Source organism: Oryzias latipes, chromosome 4, assembly GCF_002234675.1.
Source record: "Oryzias latipes chromosome 4, ASM223467v1".
NCBI classification, from domain to species: domain Eukaryota; kingdom Metazoa; phylum Chordata; class Actinopteri; order Beloniformes; family Adrianichthyidae; genus Oryzias; species Oryzias latipes.
The window spans coordinates 1646674-1659837 of NC_019862.2; the positions used below are offsets into that span (position 1 = coordinate 1646674).

General features: G+C 44.0%; 1 protein-coding gene and 1 long non-coding RNA gene across 2 annotated transcripts; both read left to right on the plus strand.

Annotated features, from left to right (window-relative positions):
• Positions 1 to 239: 239 nt before the first annotated feature.
• Positions 240 to 10748, plus strand: LOC101172966 (syntaxin-6). The gene is made up of 8 exons (XM_004067553.4): positions 240 to 450; positions 2714 to 2883; positions 2983 to 3077; positions 4615 to 4674; positions 5023 to 5151; positions 5229 to 5335; positions 9976 to 10070; positions 10164 to 10748. Exons 1-8 carry the CDS (start codon positions 416 to 418, stop codon positions 10238 to 10240), a joined length of 768 nt encoding a protein of 255 aa, XP_004067601.1. The 5' UTR covers positions 240 to 415; the 3' UTR covers positions 10241 to 10748.
• LOC111947329 lies at positions 5342 to 8325 on the plus strand. Its single transcript, XR_002873129.1, has 2 exons — positions 5342 to 7250; positions 8234 to 8325. It is a non-coding gene; the product is annotated as an uncharacterized LOC111947329 (long non-coding RNA).
• Positions 10749 to 13164: the final 2416 nt, after the last annotated feature.

Here is a 13164-nt window from a genome sequence, read left to right on the forward strand (position 1 = left end):
TTTGTTGTTAACCACTTTACGTCTATGGATACAAATTCACATTCAACCACTTCTGCTCCCAACTTTCCTTAAATTAGCATCCACATGATAGCAAAAACCTCTATTGTAAAGCTGGGAACAAATTCAGGCGTCAAGCGGTTAAAGGTTGCAGGCCCCTGACTCAAACACGTGGATGAGAGTGTTGTGTTTCTCTTCTGCCAGCAGGGGGCGGTAATGTGCCGCAACTTTGGATGCCATCAGTCATGAATCAGACAAAGGAAGAAGAGAGAAGCGTCTGGGACAGTTTCAGCTGCTGCATGTAAACAGTCTGCGGTTTTTACCGCAGCTTTGACGCGGTTTCTAAACTCTTAACGCTTTCCACAACCGTACCAGGGGACCCCAGACCCGGAGGATGGACTGAAACTGGAGACGCACCATGTCCATGGAAGACCCGTTCTTCGTTGTTAAAGGGTCAGAAATGATGAACGGAGCTGAGCTAGCTAACATAACAACTGCGAGAGCGAGTCTGCGCACGAGCGCTTTTGTGTTGAATTGCTGTTAGCCGCAGCCAGGTGTACAGCATCCGTCCAGGTAGAACAGAACACCTGCTGAAACGCGATCCAAGAGGATCGACCGAGTCCAGACTGAGAGATCCATGCAGTTAGTTAGCGTGTTTACATGGAGGTTTCAGTAGAAGGAAACGAGAACCTGCATTGTTGACAGGCTGAACCGTGTTTCATGATGAGTTTCAAACAGATGTTTGTCTGGTTACATTTGGGGTTTGACAACTAATGTTACCGGTTTGATTCACAGCATAATTAGTGGCTGCTGATCATGATGGATTTTTGGTTCATGTTGATCGATCCAATCTTCTTCCACTTTCGGCTTCTCCCATCAGGGGTCGCCACAGCGAACAAGTCGCATGGTAAATTTGGCAATGTTCCAATACTCTGACATAAATGGACACAGAACATCTTCATAAAAACTTCGAGCAGTGAGACTCAGACAGAAATTCCTGCTACTGAACAGTGTTTTCCAGTTCCAAGTTTTCCAGATTCTTGGATTTCTTCCAGATCATCAAGTATAAATGAAATCTGTGTCCAAACAAACAAGTAAACTAGAATCAATGTCCAATCCATTCACATGTTAGTTTCCTAAAGTTCACCACTGTTGTTTTTCCACATCCAAAGAATCTAAAGGGAACATTCTTAGAACATTCTAGACACTGGATGGTCACATGACTTTACTCAAAGTCTGTCCACACATTGGACTGGAATGATGGATGAATAATAATGCCAATAATATTTAATGACATCACATGTGTGTTGTCTGCTGTGATAGACTAATCCAGATGACATTTTCCAACTTTGAGCATAGATCAATTCATTTCAATTTGAAACTATTTTAAATGGTATAGACCGTTTTGATTAACAACATTTGTCTGTTTGGATTCTAGGAACATAAATTGATTCAGTTTAGTGGATTAATTGTTACAACCCTGGTAGGAATGACAGCAGCAGCAGGAACCTCACATGCTGTCTACAGCCTGTTTTCTTAATGGTTAATTACCTCAGTAATCTTCTAGAGCGCATGCAGCTCCACCCCACAGGTGTTCATGTTCTGTTAGGGAGGTGCAGCTCCCCCTCACAGGTGTTCATGTTCTGTTAGGGAGGTGCAGCTCCCCCTCACAGCTGTTCATGTTCTGTTAGGGAGGTGCAGCTCCCCCTCACAGGTGTTCATGTTCTGTTAGGGAGGTGCAGCTCCCCCTCACAGGTGTTCATGTTCTGTTAGGGAGGTGCAGCTCCCCCTCACAGGTGTTCATGTTCTGTTAGGGAGGTGCAGCTTCCCCCCACAGGTGTTCATGTTCTGTTAGGGAGGTGCAGCTCCCCCTCACAGGTGTTCATGTTCTGTTAGGGAGGTGCAGCTCCCCCTCACAGGTGTTCATGTTCTGTTAGGGAGGTGCAGCTCCCCCTCACAGGTGTTCATGTTCTGTTAGGGAGGTGCAGCTCCACCCCACAGGTGTTCATGTTCCGTTAGGGAGGTGCAGCTCCCCCTCACAGGTGTTCATGTTCCGTTAGGGAGGTGCAGCTCCCCCTCACAGCTGTTCATGTTCTGTTAGGGAGGTGCAGCTCCCCCTCACAGCTGTTCATGTTCCGTTAGGGAGGTGCAGCTCCCCCTCACAGGTGTTCATGTTCTGTTAGGGAGGTGCAGCTCCCCCTCACAGGTGTTCATGTTCTGTTAAGGAGGTGCAGCTCCCCCTCACAGGTGTTCATGTTCTGTTAGGGAGGTGCAGCTCCCCTTCACAGGTGTTCATGTTCTGTTAGGGAGGTGCAGCTCCCCCTCACAGGTGTTCATGTTCTGTTAAGGAGGTGCAGCTCCCCCTCACAGGTGTTCATGTTCTGTTAAGGAGGTGCAGCTCCCCCTCACAGCTGTTCATGTTCTGTTAAGGAGGTGCAGCTCCCCCTCACAGCTGTTCATGTTCTGTTAGGGAGGTGCAGCTCCCCCTCACAGGTGTTCATGTTCTGTTAAGGAGGTGCAGCTCCCCCTCACAGGTGTTCATGTTCTGTTAAGGAGGTGCAGCTCCCCCTCACAGGTGTTCATGTTCTGTTAGGGAGGTGCAGCTCCCCTTCACAGGTGTTCATGTTCTGTTAGGGAGGTGCAGCTCCCCCTCACAGGTGTTCATGTTCTGTTAAGGAGGTGCAGCTCCCCCTCACAGGTGTTCATGTTCTGTTAGGGAGGTGCAGAAGGCTGTGAATGCAGCTCAGGGCCTTCACCACAGATGGAGGGAGCTGCTGCAGGGCGGGAGCGGAGCCTCCAAAGAGGAGTTGGACTGGACGACTAATGAACTCCGGAACAGCCTGCGCTCCATTGAGTGGGACCTAGAGGACCTGGATGAGACTGTCAATATCCTTTAAGGCTCACTCTCTTTACACCTCCCTGTTTTTGGGGTTCTGGGATTGGAGCTCAGCACAGAGAAAGCATGTTCCTTAACACATTGCAAACGCATAGTAGAGTCAAACCCAAAGAAGTTTAATCTGGATGCAGCGGAGCTGTCAAAGAGGAAGGCCTTCATCACCAGCACCAGACATATGGTCAGGGTAAGCCTCCGCCACACCTCAGATGTGAACTCGCTTTGGGAGGAACCCCAAACGTCTGCAGCACGGTGGTCTGGTTCCCTTCGGTTTGGTCAGTCTGGTAGTTCATTGAAATAGTTGAAGACCAATGGCTCCTCCAAGTACAGCCCTCAAAGATTTTAAAAGTAGAACTCATCACATCTGGAGAGAATGGTGGCCTGACGCTGGGCAGCATAACAGACCCCTAAACTAAAAAGATGATCTTTACTGTTCAGCTGTTTGCACACATAATGAATGATTATCCTTTAGAAAGCATCCCCTCCACAGGAACACATTTGGTCTGGAAAGGTTTGGTTTGTTTTTTAATAGCAGCAAAGACATCAGTGGGATAATGTCACGTGTCACGATTCCCTAACAAGGAATACTTATTCTAAACAAAACAACATGTTACAGCTGTCTGAATGGTGGGCCTGACAGAGTAAAGAGGGAGTTTTGTTGAGTCCATCTAAAAACAAAAAACAATACAGAAAGGAAGGCCTTCATAAAATCAACTTCAGTGATTTTACAAAAAATAAAGCACAAAAGATCTTTCAGACAAGACGGTAAATATATATTTTTAACGTCTTATTTTAACACTATATTTAACTGAAAGCTGATTTAGTTCTGGGGAACTGCAGCTTTTTCAGGAGTGCTTCAGATTTACGAGGGGGGGGGGGGGTGCTATAGCACAGTTTACATCAGAAATCTAACCATACATGCCCCATTAGTTATTTTCTTAACACGGATCAGTTGTCTTGGACTCCTCCCCCCTGGCGCTCCAAACAGGAAGTACCCGCTGGTTTCAGGAAGTCCCATAGAGCCTATAGAGAACTAAACAGCTGTTATTCAGTCATCCTATTGGCCAGAAGAACCATTCTGGATCTGATACCTTTTTTAACATCTTCTTGATAATCCAAATTTAGTATTTTGTATTTAAACTTATTCAAGTTACAAACGGACCAATCAGATGCCTCAATAAAAGTAGGAGGAGCCTGCTGGCCCCCAGGTTGAACGTTTGACAGATTTTCTGTAGCTCACGTTTAAGTGTTTGGTGTGAGTGGTTACCATAGAAACGATGACTCAGACCAATCACTGCATACTGTTCCAACATGGTGGCGTTTGTGTTGGGGAAAAAACGTCAACAGAAGGAAGTAACCCATTTTCTGTAGATGACGACACACTTCTCACTCCTGTTCTCCTAAACAGTCAATAGTTTTGAGGGTTTTTAAACTTCAAACAAAAACTTTCATCACTTTGAATCCAAGCTTTACTATAAGATATTCTTAAGTGACATGAGAGGACAAAGAGAACTTCTTATTTCTGATCAAAATTTAAAAACCTGTTTACACAGAGTGCCATATAATTATATCCAACTTTTTTTTCATAAAATACATTTTTTTAGTTCTGGTTCATCGCTGTTGTTATAAGAGTGAGACGCCATGACCAAGTTTTCTGTAATGAACCATAAATCCATGTATGTGACGTCTTCACTTCGTGACATAGTCTGCCGTTTCTTTTCTAGGAGATGAAGGAGCAGATGTCGTCTCCAGGAACGGCTTCCTTGGACGGGAAGAGCAAACAGGTACCAAGTCTCTCTCCTGGTTAGACAAATGCTACCTTTGACAGAGGATGACATCATGAAACTTTGTCCTAAACTCCAGTACAGCGCTCCCTCGTTTATAGCGCGAGTTACAATCCCCTGCTATAGTTGTCATCCACAAAGTGGGGGATCTATTTTTTACAATAAGCACAGATGCTTGAAGGCAGTAAAACTCCTCACTACAGACTTTATCCCTGATATCTCTCCCCTGTTTTGTCTCTCATAGTTGAAGTTTACATTTGAAGGCAATTACAGGCCTCTGAACCCACACATTTAATGGCTGATTGAACACTTCTGTTGCTCCACTGTATGCTTTTCTTTTGTGTTCAGGCTTTGCTCGGTGAGCGTGGAGCTCAAGGACGCATATGGCAGCCCGGTTCAGACAAATACCGCCGTCTTGACCATCAGCTGCAGAGCGCCAACAGTCAGTTCATTGAGGAGGCACAGGTGCAGCAGCAGGTACAGACGGACCGAGAACAGATGGGGGCATGGAGGTGATGCTGAGCCCAGACCAAACGCTGGTGTGTGTGTTTCAGCTGATCGCAGAGCAGCAGGACGAACAGCTGGAACTGGTGTCTGGGTCCATCAACGTTCTCAAGAACATGTCTGAAAGAATCGGCGTGGAGCTGGACGAACAGGCTGAGTAAGAACCACAAGCTGACCCTTTAAACACATTAATGCCAAATATGACATCACCCATTTGCCAACGTCAACACCTGATAATGGCTGACCGTTTATGAATCTGCTGTGTTGTGATGGTGAAATTGTGGATTAATTATAAAAAAATAAATGTAAATACTTTTTTTAATTAAAAATAACAAGTCGTTCAAATGCAATGCATTGAAGTCTTCCAGATTTTGGAATAGTAGATTTGCCCAGCACTACAGAAAGTGCACTGTGTAGAGAGCAGTGAAGGAGTTCAGTCACAGTCTAGGGGTCTTGATCAGTGCTGCTCACTCCTGGTCGTCCTACCACCCCGTCTAGAAAACCCAGTTTTCTACATCTCTAATCCCTGCTTGGTTAACTCAGTCAGGTGCTTCCACATTCTGATTGAATAAACACACCTGGTTCAGGTAAAAGGTAGCATGATTCGGTTCATTTAGAAATGAAGGACTCAATGTGTTGCTGAGAGCTTCAAGACTTACCAGATAACAGCTGTAACAGAAGCTCACTTCAACAGCATATAAACAGGTCAACTTCGGTACTATATGTGTATTACACAGCAGATGTTAGAAGGAGCCACAAAGTTAAATTGTTGCCACAATCAAATAAGGGAAAAATAATTACAATTTTGCCCCTCTCACGATGCCGTTGTGGAAAAAGGGCTCATCAAAATCTGGTTTTGGTCCTTCTTTGCCAAATTCTAGTTGTTAAGCTATAAAGACAGGAACTGTTAAATAACAAATTTCTTGTTTTATGGTAATTGCACATCATGTTCTTATTGTGAAAGGGCCGGTTGGATGGGATGGGTCGTTGTTGTGTTGATGATGGTGGAATGAATAAAGAAAACGTTACGCTGCGAAGTGAATTTCAATTTTGTTTAACATTGGTAGCAGGGGATGATTAGCAACTACAGAGTCCTACAAACCTTTGACGAAGGAAAACCGTACAAAAGTTGGAAAAAATAAGTTGGACCCGAGTTACAGACCTTGAAAAGAAGAAGCAAGCACTCTCCGTTCCTTTGGCGCTTTCTTCTGGGCAAGCGAGAGACGTGGCGATAGAAATATCAAAGGAGGATTTGCTCAAGGACACAGGACACGTCACTAATAAAGCTAGATGATCGGTTTCTCAAAGAACAAAGACCGGACCTACTCAAGTTTGGATAACGAGAGACAGTAATGTATCCGTGACGGATTAGATAATTGATTTTGAACAGCGGTATACTCAAATGTGTACATACAAGAGGGATCTTCCGGATGCAGTATGAGCATTTTGTTATGTGTGAATAGATTTAGTGTCTCTTGGATGCTGTGCTTGCTGAGTACAGCAAGACTCATCTCTGTCAGCAAAAGAAAAAGATCTGCTCACGCCCAAGATTGGACAAATTCTCTGGGTTGCAAGGCAGAGTCGACCAAAAGTCTTGTTTGATGCTTTAAATCCATGAAACGAATAGAACGGTGTGCAAACTGAAATCCAGTGAGGTGGCTCTGAACTTTGAGCTTCTAGGCAGGGACTCAGCCCTCAAGATGAGGGTGTTCAGTGATGCCTCATTTGGCAATCTTTCAGATGGAGCCACTCAAGAAGGAAACCTGATAGTTCTAATGGGAGAACGTGGAAAGTTTTCACCGCTCCCCCTCAAAGAGAGTGAACAGAATTGTGAGGAGCACACCTGCTGGAGAAACACTGGCAATGTCTGATGGAACTGACAATGCACCGTTTGCAGCAACACTGTTCTCTGAACCAACGACTGAACACGCTCCACCCATAATCTGTGTCACAGATTCACTGGCTGACGCACTGAAGTCTGTCTGGAAAAAAGTGCCAACTCATCCAAGCAGAGTTGAGCGAGTGTTGTGGTACAACGTGAAAGAACAACTTGCAGACTGCTTTACCAAAAGGTGCATCTGTTAAGGCTCACTCTCTTTACACCTCCCTGTTTTTGGGGTTCTGGGATTGGAGCTCAGCACAGAGAAAGCATGTTCCTTAACACATTGCAAACGCATAGTAGAGTCAAACCCAAAGAAGTTTAATCTGGATGCAGCGGAGCTGTCAAAGAGGAAGGCCTTCATCACCAGCACCAGACATATGGTCAGGGTAAGCCTCCGCCACACCTCAGATGTGAACTCGCTTTGGGAGGAACCCCAAACGTCTGCAGCACGGTGGTCTGGTTCCCTTCGGTTTGGTCAGTCTGGTAGTTCATTGAAATAGTTGAAGACCAATGGCTCCTCCAAGTACAGCCCTCAAAGATTTTAAAAGTAGAACTCATCACATCTGGAGAGAATGGTGGCCTGACGCTGGGCAGCATAACAGACCCCTAAACTAAAAAGATGATCTTTACTGTTCAGCTGTTTGCACACATAATGAATGATTATCCTTTAGAAAGCATCCCCTCCACAGGAACACATTTGGTCTGGAAAGGTTTGGTTTGTTTTTTAATAGCAGCAAAGACATCAGTGGGATAATGTCACGTGTCACGATTCCCTAACAAGGAATACTTATTCTAAACAAAACAACATGTTACAGCTGTCTGAATGGTGGGCCTGACAGAGTAAAGAGGGAGTTTTGTTGAGTCCATCTAAAAACAAAAAACAATACAGAAAGGAAGGCCTTCATAAAATCAACTTCAGTGATTTTACAAAAAATAAAGCACAAAAGATCTTTCAGACAAGACGGTAAATATATATTTTTAACGTCTTATTTTAACACTATATTTAACTGAAAGCTGATTTAGTTCTGGGGAACTGCAGCTTTTTCAGGAGTGCTTCAGATTTACGAGGGGGGGGGGGGGTGCTATAGCACAGTTTACATCAGAAATCTAACCATACATGCCCCATTAGTTATTTTCTTAACACGGATCAGTTGTCTTGGACTCCTCCAAAAGGTGCATCTGCATGCTAGTTACCTGAAGCCCCGAGTGAAGGACAAGCGGAACTTAGTTCATGTTAAATGCAGCAACAGCAAATTCAGTGTTGTTAAAAAAAAAAAAGGCTCGTCTGGATCTGTGGGCACCCCTCTGGGGCGGGGCCCGGTGTTGGGCCCTCCTGGCGCGGTGGGGGGGCTGCTCTCCTGGTTGGGGTGGGGCAGCACTTTCTTTCCCCCCATGCCTCCCTGCTCTCTGGCTCTGGGGGCCTCGCGGCGGTCCTGCTGGTCCTGGCCTGGGTGGCGGATGTGGTCGCCCGGGGGGGATGTGTGGCGTTGGAGGATTCTGGCTGCCGCTGCTGCTGTGGCGGGGGTCTTGGTGTGGGGGTGGCTGGGCACTCTCCCTCTTCTTTTCACATTCCACCGTCCATTTTGGAAGAACACAAACACTCACCTGAGCACAGGTGTTAGCTCACCTTTGCACTAATAGTTTGCGTGTCGAATGAAATATAATTTCACACTAGTTGGTTTGAAGTCATAGGTATGCGTGTGTGAACACTATCTGTTTTGTGTACATGTTGACAGGTGGACATTTTTACAGCTAACAGGTGTGTTGATAACATTTGAGTGTGCGTGTGGACAGGCCCCGCCTTTTGAGATTTGTATTCTATCTGAACCTTACTGTAATGATAAACATCCAGTAACTTGTTGCTTTATGCCGCTTTATGGTCTCACCCCCCCCCCCTCCTTTAATCACCCCCCCCCTCTCTAACCTCTAACATCCCTCTCTCTTCTTCCCTTCTTTCCTTTTCCGTCCGGTCCAACACACAAGTTTTTCAAATATGATTGAAATTAATAAAGTTCGGCCTCGATTACAAAAGGGGTTTATTCAGACATACCTCTGGTTTGTCAGAAGATTTATAACCCCTCTTGTTAAAGTAAAATATGTCCAACACAAGAGGCCCTCAGCTCTCATCTGTTTGCCCAGCTGTTGGACAGGACAAGTTAAAAAAAAAAAAAAATAAAAAAAAAATAAAAAAGAAGGTGAGTTTGAGCTATAAAGGCAGGGACTGTTAAATAACAAATACTTCTTTATTTGTTTTATGGTAATTGCACATATGTGCTCTTATTTTGAAAGGGCAGGATGGATGGGATGGGATGGGACATTGTTGTGTTGATGACAGTGGAATGAATAAATGTAAGCTAAGAGGTGAATTAGAATTTTGTTTAACACTAGTGACCCTCTGGGGGGGTAAATATCCCGCTCATGTTTAGTGTGCTGAACTGCTGCTGCACAGAGGTGTAACAGGCTGTGCATGTACTCGTACTTTAGTACATTTTTACTTGAACTACGAACATAAATGTCTGTTCATGACATGACTGATAAAGTTGATTTTAAAATGAGATTAGATGAAACTTTTTATCCACTTTATCTTAAAATAGCTTTATAAAAGCCTTCTTTTCAGCAATCAGCCAGCATTTAAGTCAGGAGCCGTGATAATTGAAGAACCAACCATGGTCACAGCATCATGAAGAAGCTACAGCGTCCTGGCTAACCATAACCCTCTGTCTCCGGTTCACCTGTGGAGGAGAATCAGAGACGGAGAGGAACAGTACTGTGACATGGTCGTGGTGTCTAAAGGTCCCTGTTTGCCCTGCTGTATATTATGGTATGGCAGCGTTTGTATTCTGATGAAACGTGAAAGTAAAACCAGATGTCTGCTGCTGCTGTTGATGTGTGCGTCTGTGTGGTTCCTACCGCAGAATGCTGGATGATTTCAGCCATGAGATGGACAACACACATTCAAGACTGGACAATGTCATGAAGAAACTGGCCAAGGTGTCACATATGACCAGTGGTAAGAGATCTGCCCGGCAACCAGATACAGCGGTGCTGCTTCACACATGGTTGGTTGTCAATGAAAGACTCTGCTGCCTTCCTGTTGTTGCAGATCGCAGACAGTGGTGCGCCATTGGCATTCTGCTTGCTATTCTTCTGGTTGTCGTCCTCCTCTTCTTCATCCTTTGAGAAAAAACTCCAAGTCTTATGTTTTCTACTTGACTGGCCCGGGTGTTGCTGTACCGGACCGGACTGAGCGTGACTGAAAGCTGTAAAAGGATTCATGTATCGTGGTCCGTCATAACCAGGAAGTGTTCATTTTCCTCATTTTAGCAGTCTAACTGAGAATTAAATGTAACAAAGTCAACTGTAACATGTTCATAAATGCTGACAAATACTTGTTACTTCAGAAAAAAAGCACAGCCCAGTTTTCAAGAATGACCTGGTTTGGAGTTTCAGTAGCTTTGTTGGGTGGGCTAATCTGACCCGTTGACACTACCTTTCCTTGTATCGTGGTTTTGCTTAGACGTTGTTTGTAGCACTTTGTTTTTAAGTTGTTCTTCAATACATGACAAAAAAGTGTTTATTTGGTCATCTTTTTCATTTTGTAACCCTTTTTCCAGTACTGACAACAAAATGCGACAACACTTTGTGTCCCTTTGTATCCTTCTTTGTTTTTCAATTTAAAACATGTCATGGGAATGTGGACGTATTTTGTGTGTATATGTGTGTGTGTATGTGTGTCTGCTGAGAGCAAAAGTTGTAATTGTAGTAATTTTTAAGTATTATTAACTAAGTACAATCAGAGATGACCAATTACAAACCTTAAAATGATCCAAAAACGTATTTGACAAAATGATGCAGAATGAGAATAAAGGCATTAAGTTGCCTGCCCATGCAGCTGTGTGGTCCAGGTGGACCAGTCTCCACATCACTGTGAGGAAACTTTGGGGAGAAAATGTCCAAACTGCTGCAGTTCTCCCTTTGCTCAGCATTTTTCTCTCTAAAAAGCTCCTCGGAATATTGAAGCAGGTTTTTAGGGGAAGATCTTGACAGACCGTTTGAAAGTTATCCTTCTGGAGCGAAGAGTTGCTGGAGCGGAGGCCACTGCTCTTCACCCCCCCGCTGCTGTCGCGGGGAGACCCGCTGGGAGACCCGGACCTGTGCAGCAGCCCGTGGTCATCATGGGAGACTCTGTTGTCCGGCGTGTCCGGGTCAGCAGGTGCCACACACACTCTCTCTCTGGAGCTGTCGTCAATGACATTACAAACTCTGCTCACCAACTCTGTTAAACACCCCTCTGCGGAGACTTTCATCATACATGCAGGCACCAACAACCTGAAACTGCAGCAATCAGAGACTCTGAAAACAGACGTCATCCATCTGATTCACACCATCCAACAGTTAAACATGAACTGTATCATATCTGCACCACTGCCTGCACCCCGTTATGGAGACATCATGTTCTCACGCGTCCGTCAGCTTCACATTTGGTTAAAAACATACCGTCATTCCATGAGCATTCCATATGTTGATAATTTCACAACTTTTTACAATAGACCATACCTCTTTAAATCAGACGGTTTACACCCCAACAATAGTGGTTCCCGTCTGCTCAGCATGAACATTGATCTCACCCTCCGTTCTTTCAAAACCATTCCCAGCTGACGGTTGAACCAGGACACCCACACCCCTGACTCATCATTCTCTGCCATACAGCATCACATACCAGATCGCATCACCAATAGACATTCAAATCATTTCCATTCATGTCCACGTCTCTCGCATGTTAGATGTCTCCGACCAATTCACACATCAGTTACAAAACCCATGACATGCACACATCAGATAGTACCCACAACCATGAAGGTGGTTCTTTTAAATGTCAGATCACTTTTAAATAAGTCTTTTATCATTAATGATCTGATTTTAGACCATGATTTAACCTGTTTGTTTTTAACTGAAACCTGGCTTGGCTCTGATGCTCCAGCTATTCTCACTGAGGCTTCTCCACCTAATTTTAACTTTTTATTTTCAATCAGGGGAGGAAAGAAAGGTGGAAGTACAGCATCGATTGCTCTTAAAACAATATCATCTGAAAATATTTTACTTAGTAAATATTGTTCATTTGAGCATCATGCTTTACTCTTTGGAGACCCACCTGCTTTAACTGTCACAGTATACAGACCACCAACCCCTCCTTCCTGTTTTATCCAAGACTTTTCTGAATTTTTATCATCTCTTAATATCAGGTAGAATAGGATTTTAATTACTGGTGATTTTAATCTGCATGTTGACAATTATGATGATATCTATGCCTGTGAGTTTTTAAATCTTCTAAACAGCATGGATTTTCAGCAGCATGTCACACAGCCAACTCACAACAGAAGACACACCCTGGACCTGGTCATTACCTATGGTCTGTCCACTGGGGTGTCCTCTGTTGTTGACATAGCCACCTCAGACCATTACTGTGTGTTTTTTACTGTCACCAGTGAAATCCAGCAGGAAGCCTCAGTGGGAACTGTGAGGAAACGGTATTTAACTCCTGAATTTGCTGCAAGTTTTATTGATATTGTTAAACAAACTCCTGCTCAGATTTTACCTGCACCCTGTGATTTTATTGTTGATCATTTTAATAACAGATTTCAGTCTTCCATAGATGCAGTGGCTCCATTCAAAACAAAAACATGAAGAACCACTCCTAAAATGCCATGGAAGACTGACGACATTAAGGGTCTGAAGCAGAAATGCAGGAGAGCAGAGAGAAGATACAGGAAGACGAAATTCATAATTCATAAAAATATTTTAAAAGAACAACTCAAAATCTACAATAACTCAGTTAAACGGGCCAGAACCTCCTATTTTTCAAAAATCATTTCAGAAAATAAAAATAACCCCAAACTTCTTTTTAAAACCATTGATATTTTAATAAACAAAGACTTCAACAAGTCCTCCATGCCATCATCTAATGCTGCATGTGAGGACTTTACAGACCACTTCATGGGTAAAATCAATGCTATAAGATCAAACATTTCTTCTATGCAACACACTGGTTTTAACAGACCTCCAGCATTGTTTTTACCAGAAGAAACACTGGGGAGTTTTATCCT

Excerpts from the sequence above, each read along its gene's own strand:
- LOC101172966 (XM_004067553.4), top strand. The coding sequence starts at position 416 with ATGTCCATGGAAGACCCGTTCTTCGTTGTTAAAGG. Across the intron at positions 451-2,713 it reads CCGTTCTTCGTTGTTAAAGG|GGAGGTGCAGAAGGCTGTGA; the intron begins GTCAGAAATGAT and ends ATGTTCTGTTAG. Across the intron at positions 5,336-9,975 it reads GAGCTGGACGAACAGGCTGA|AATGCTGGATGATTTCAGCC; the intron begins GTAAGAACCACA and ends TTCCTACCGCAG.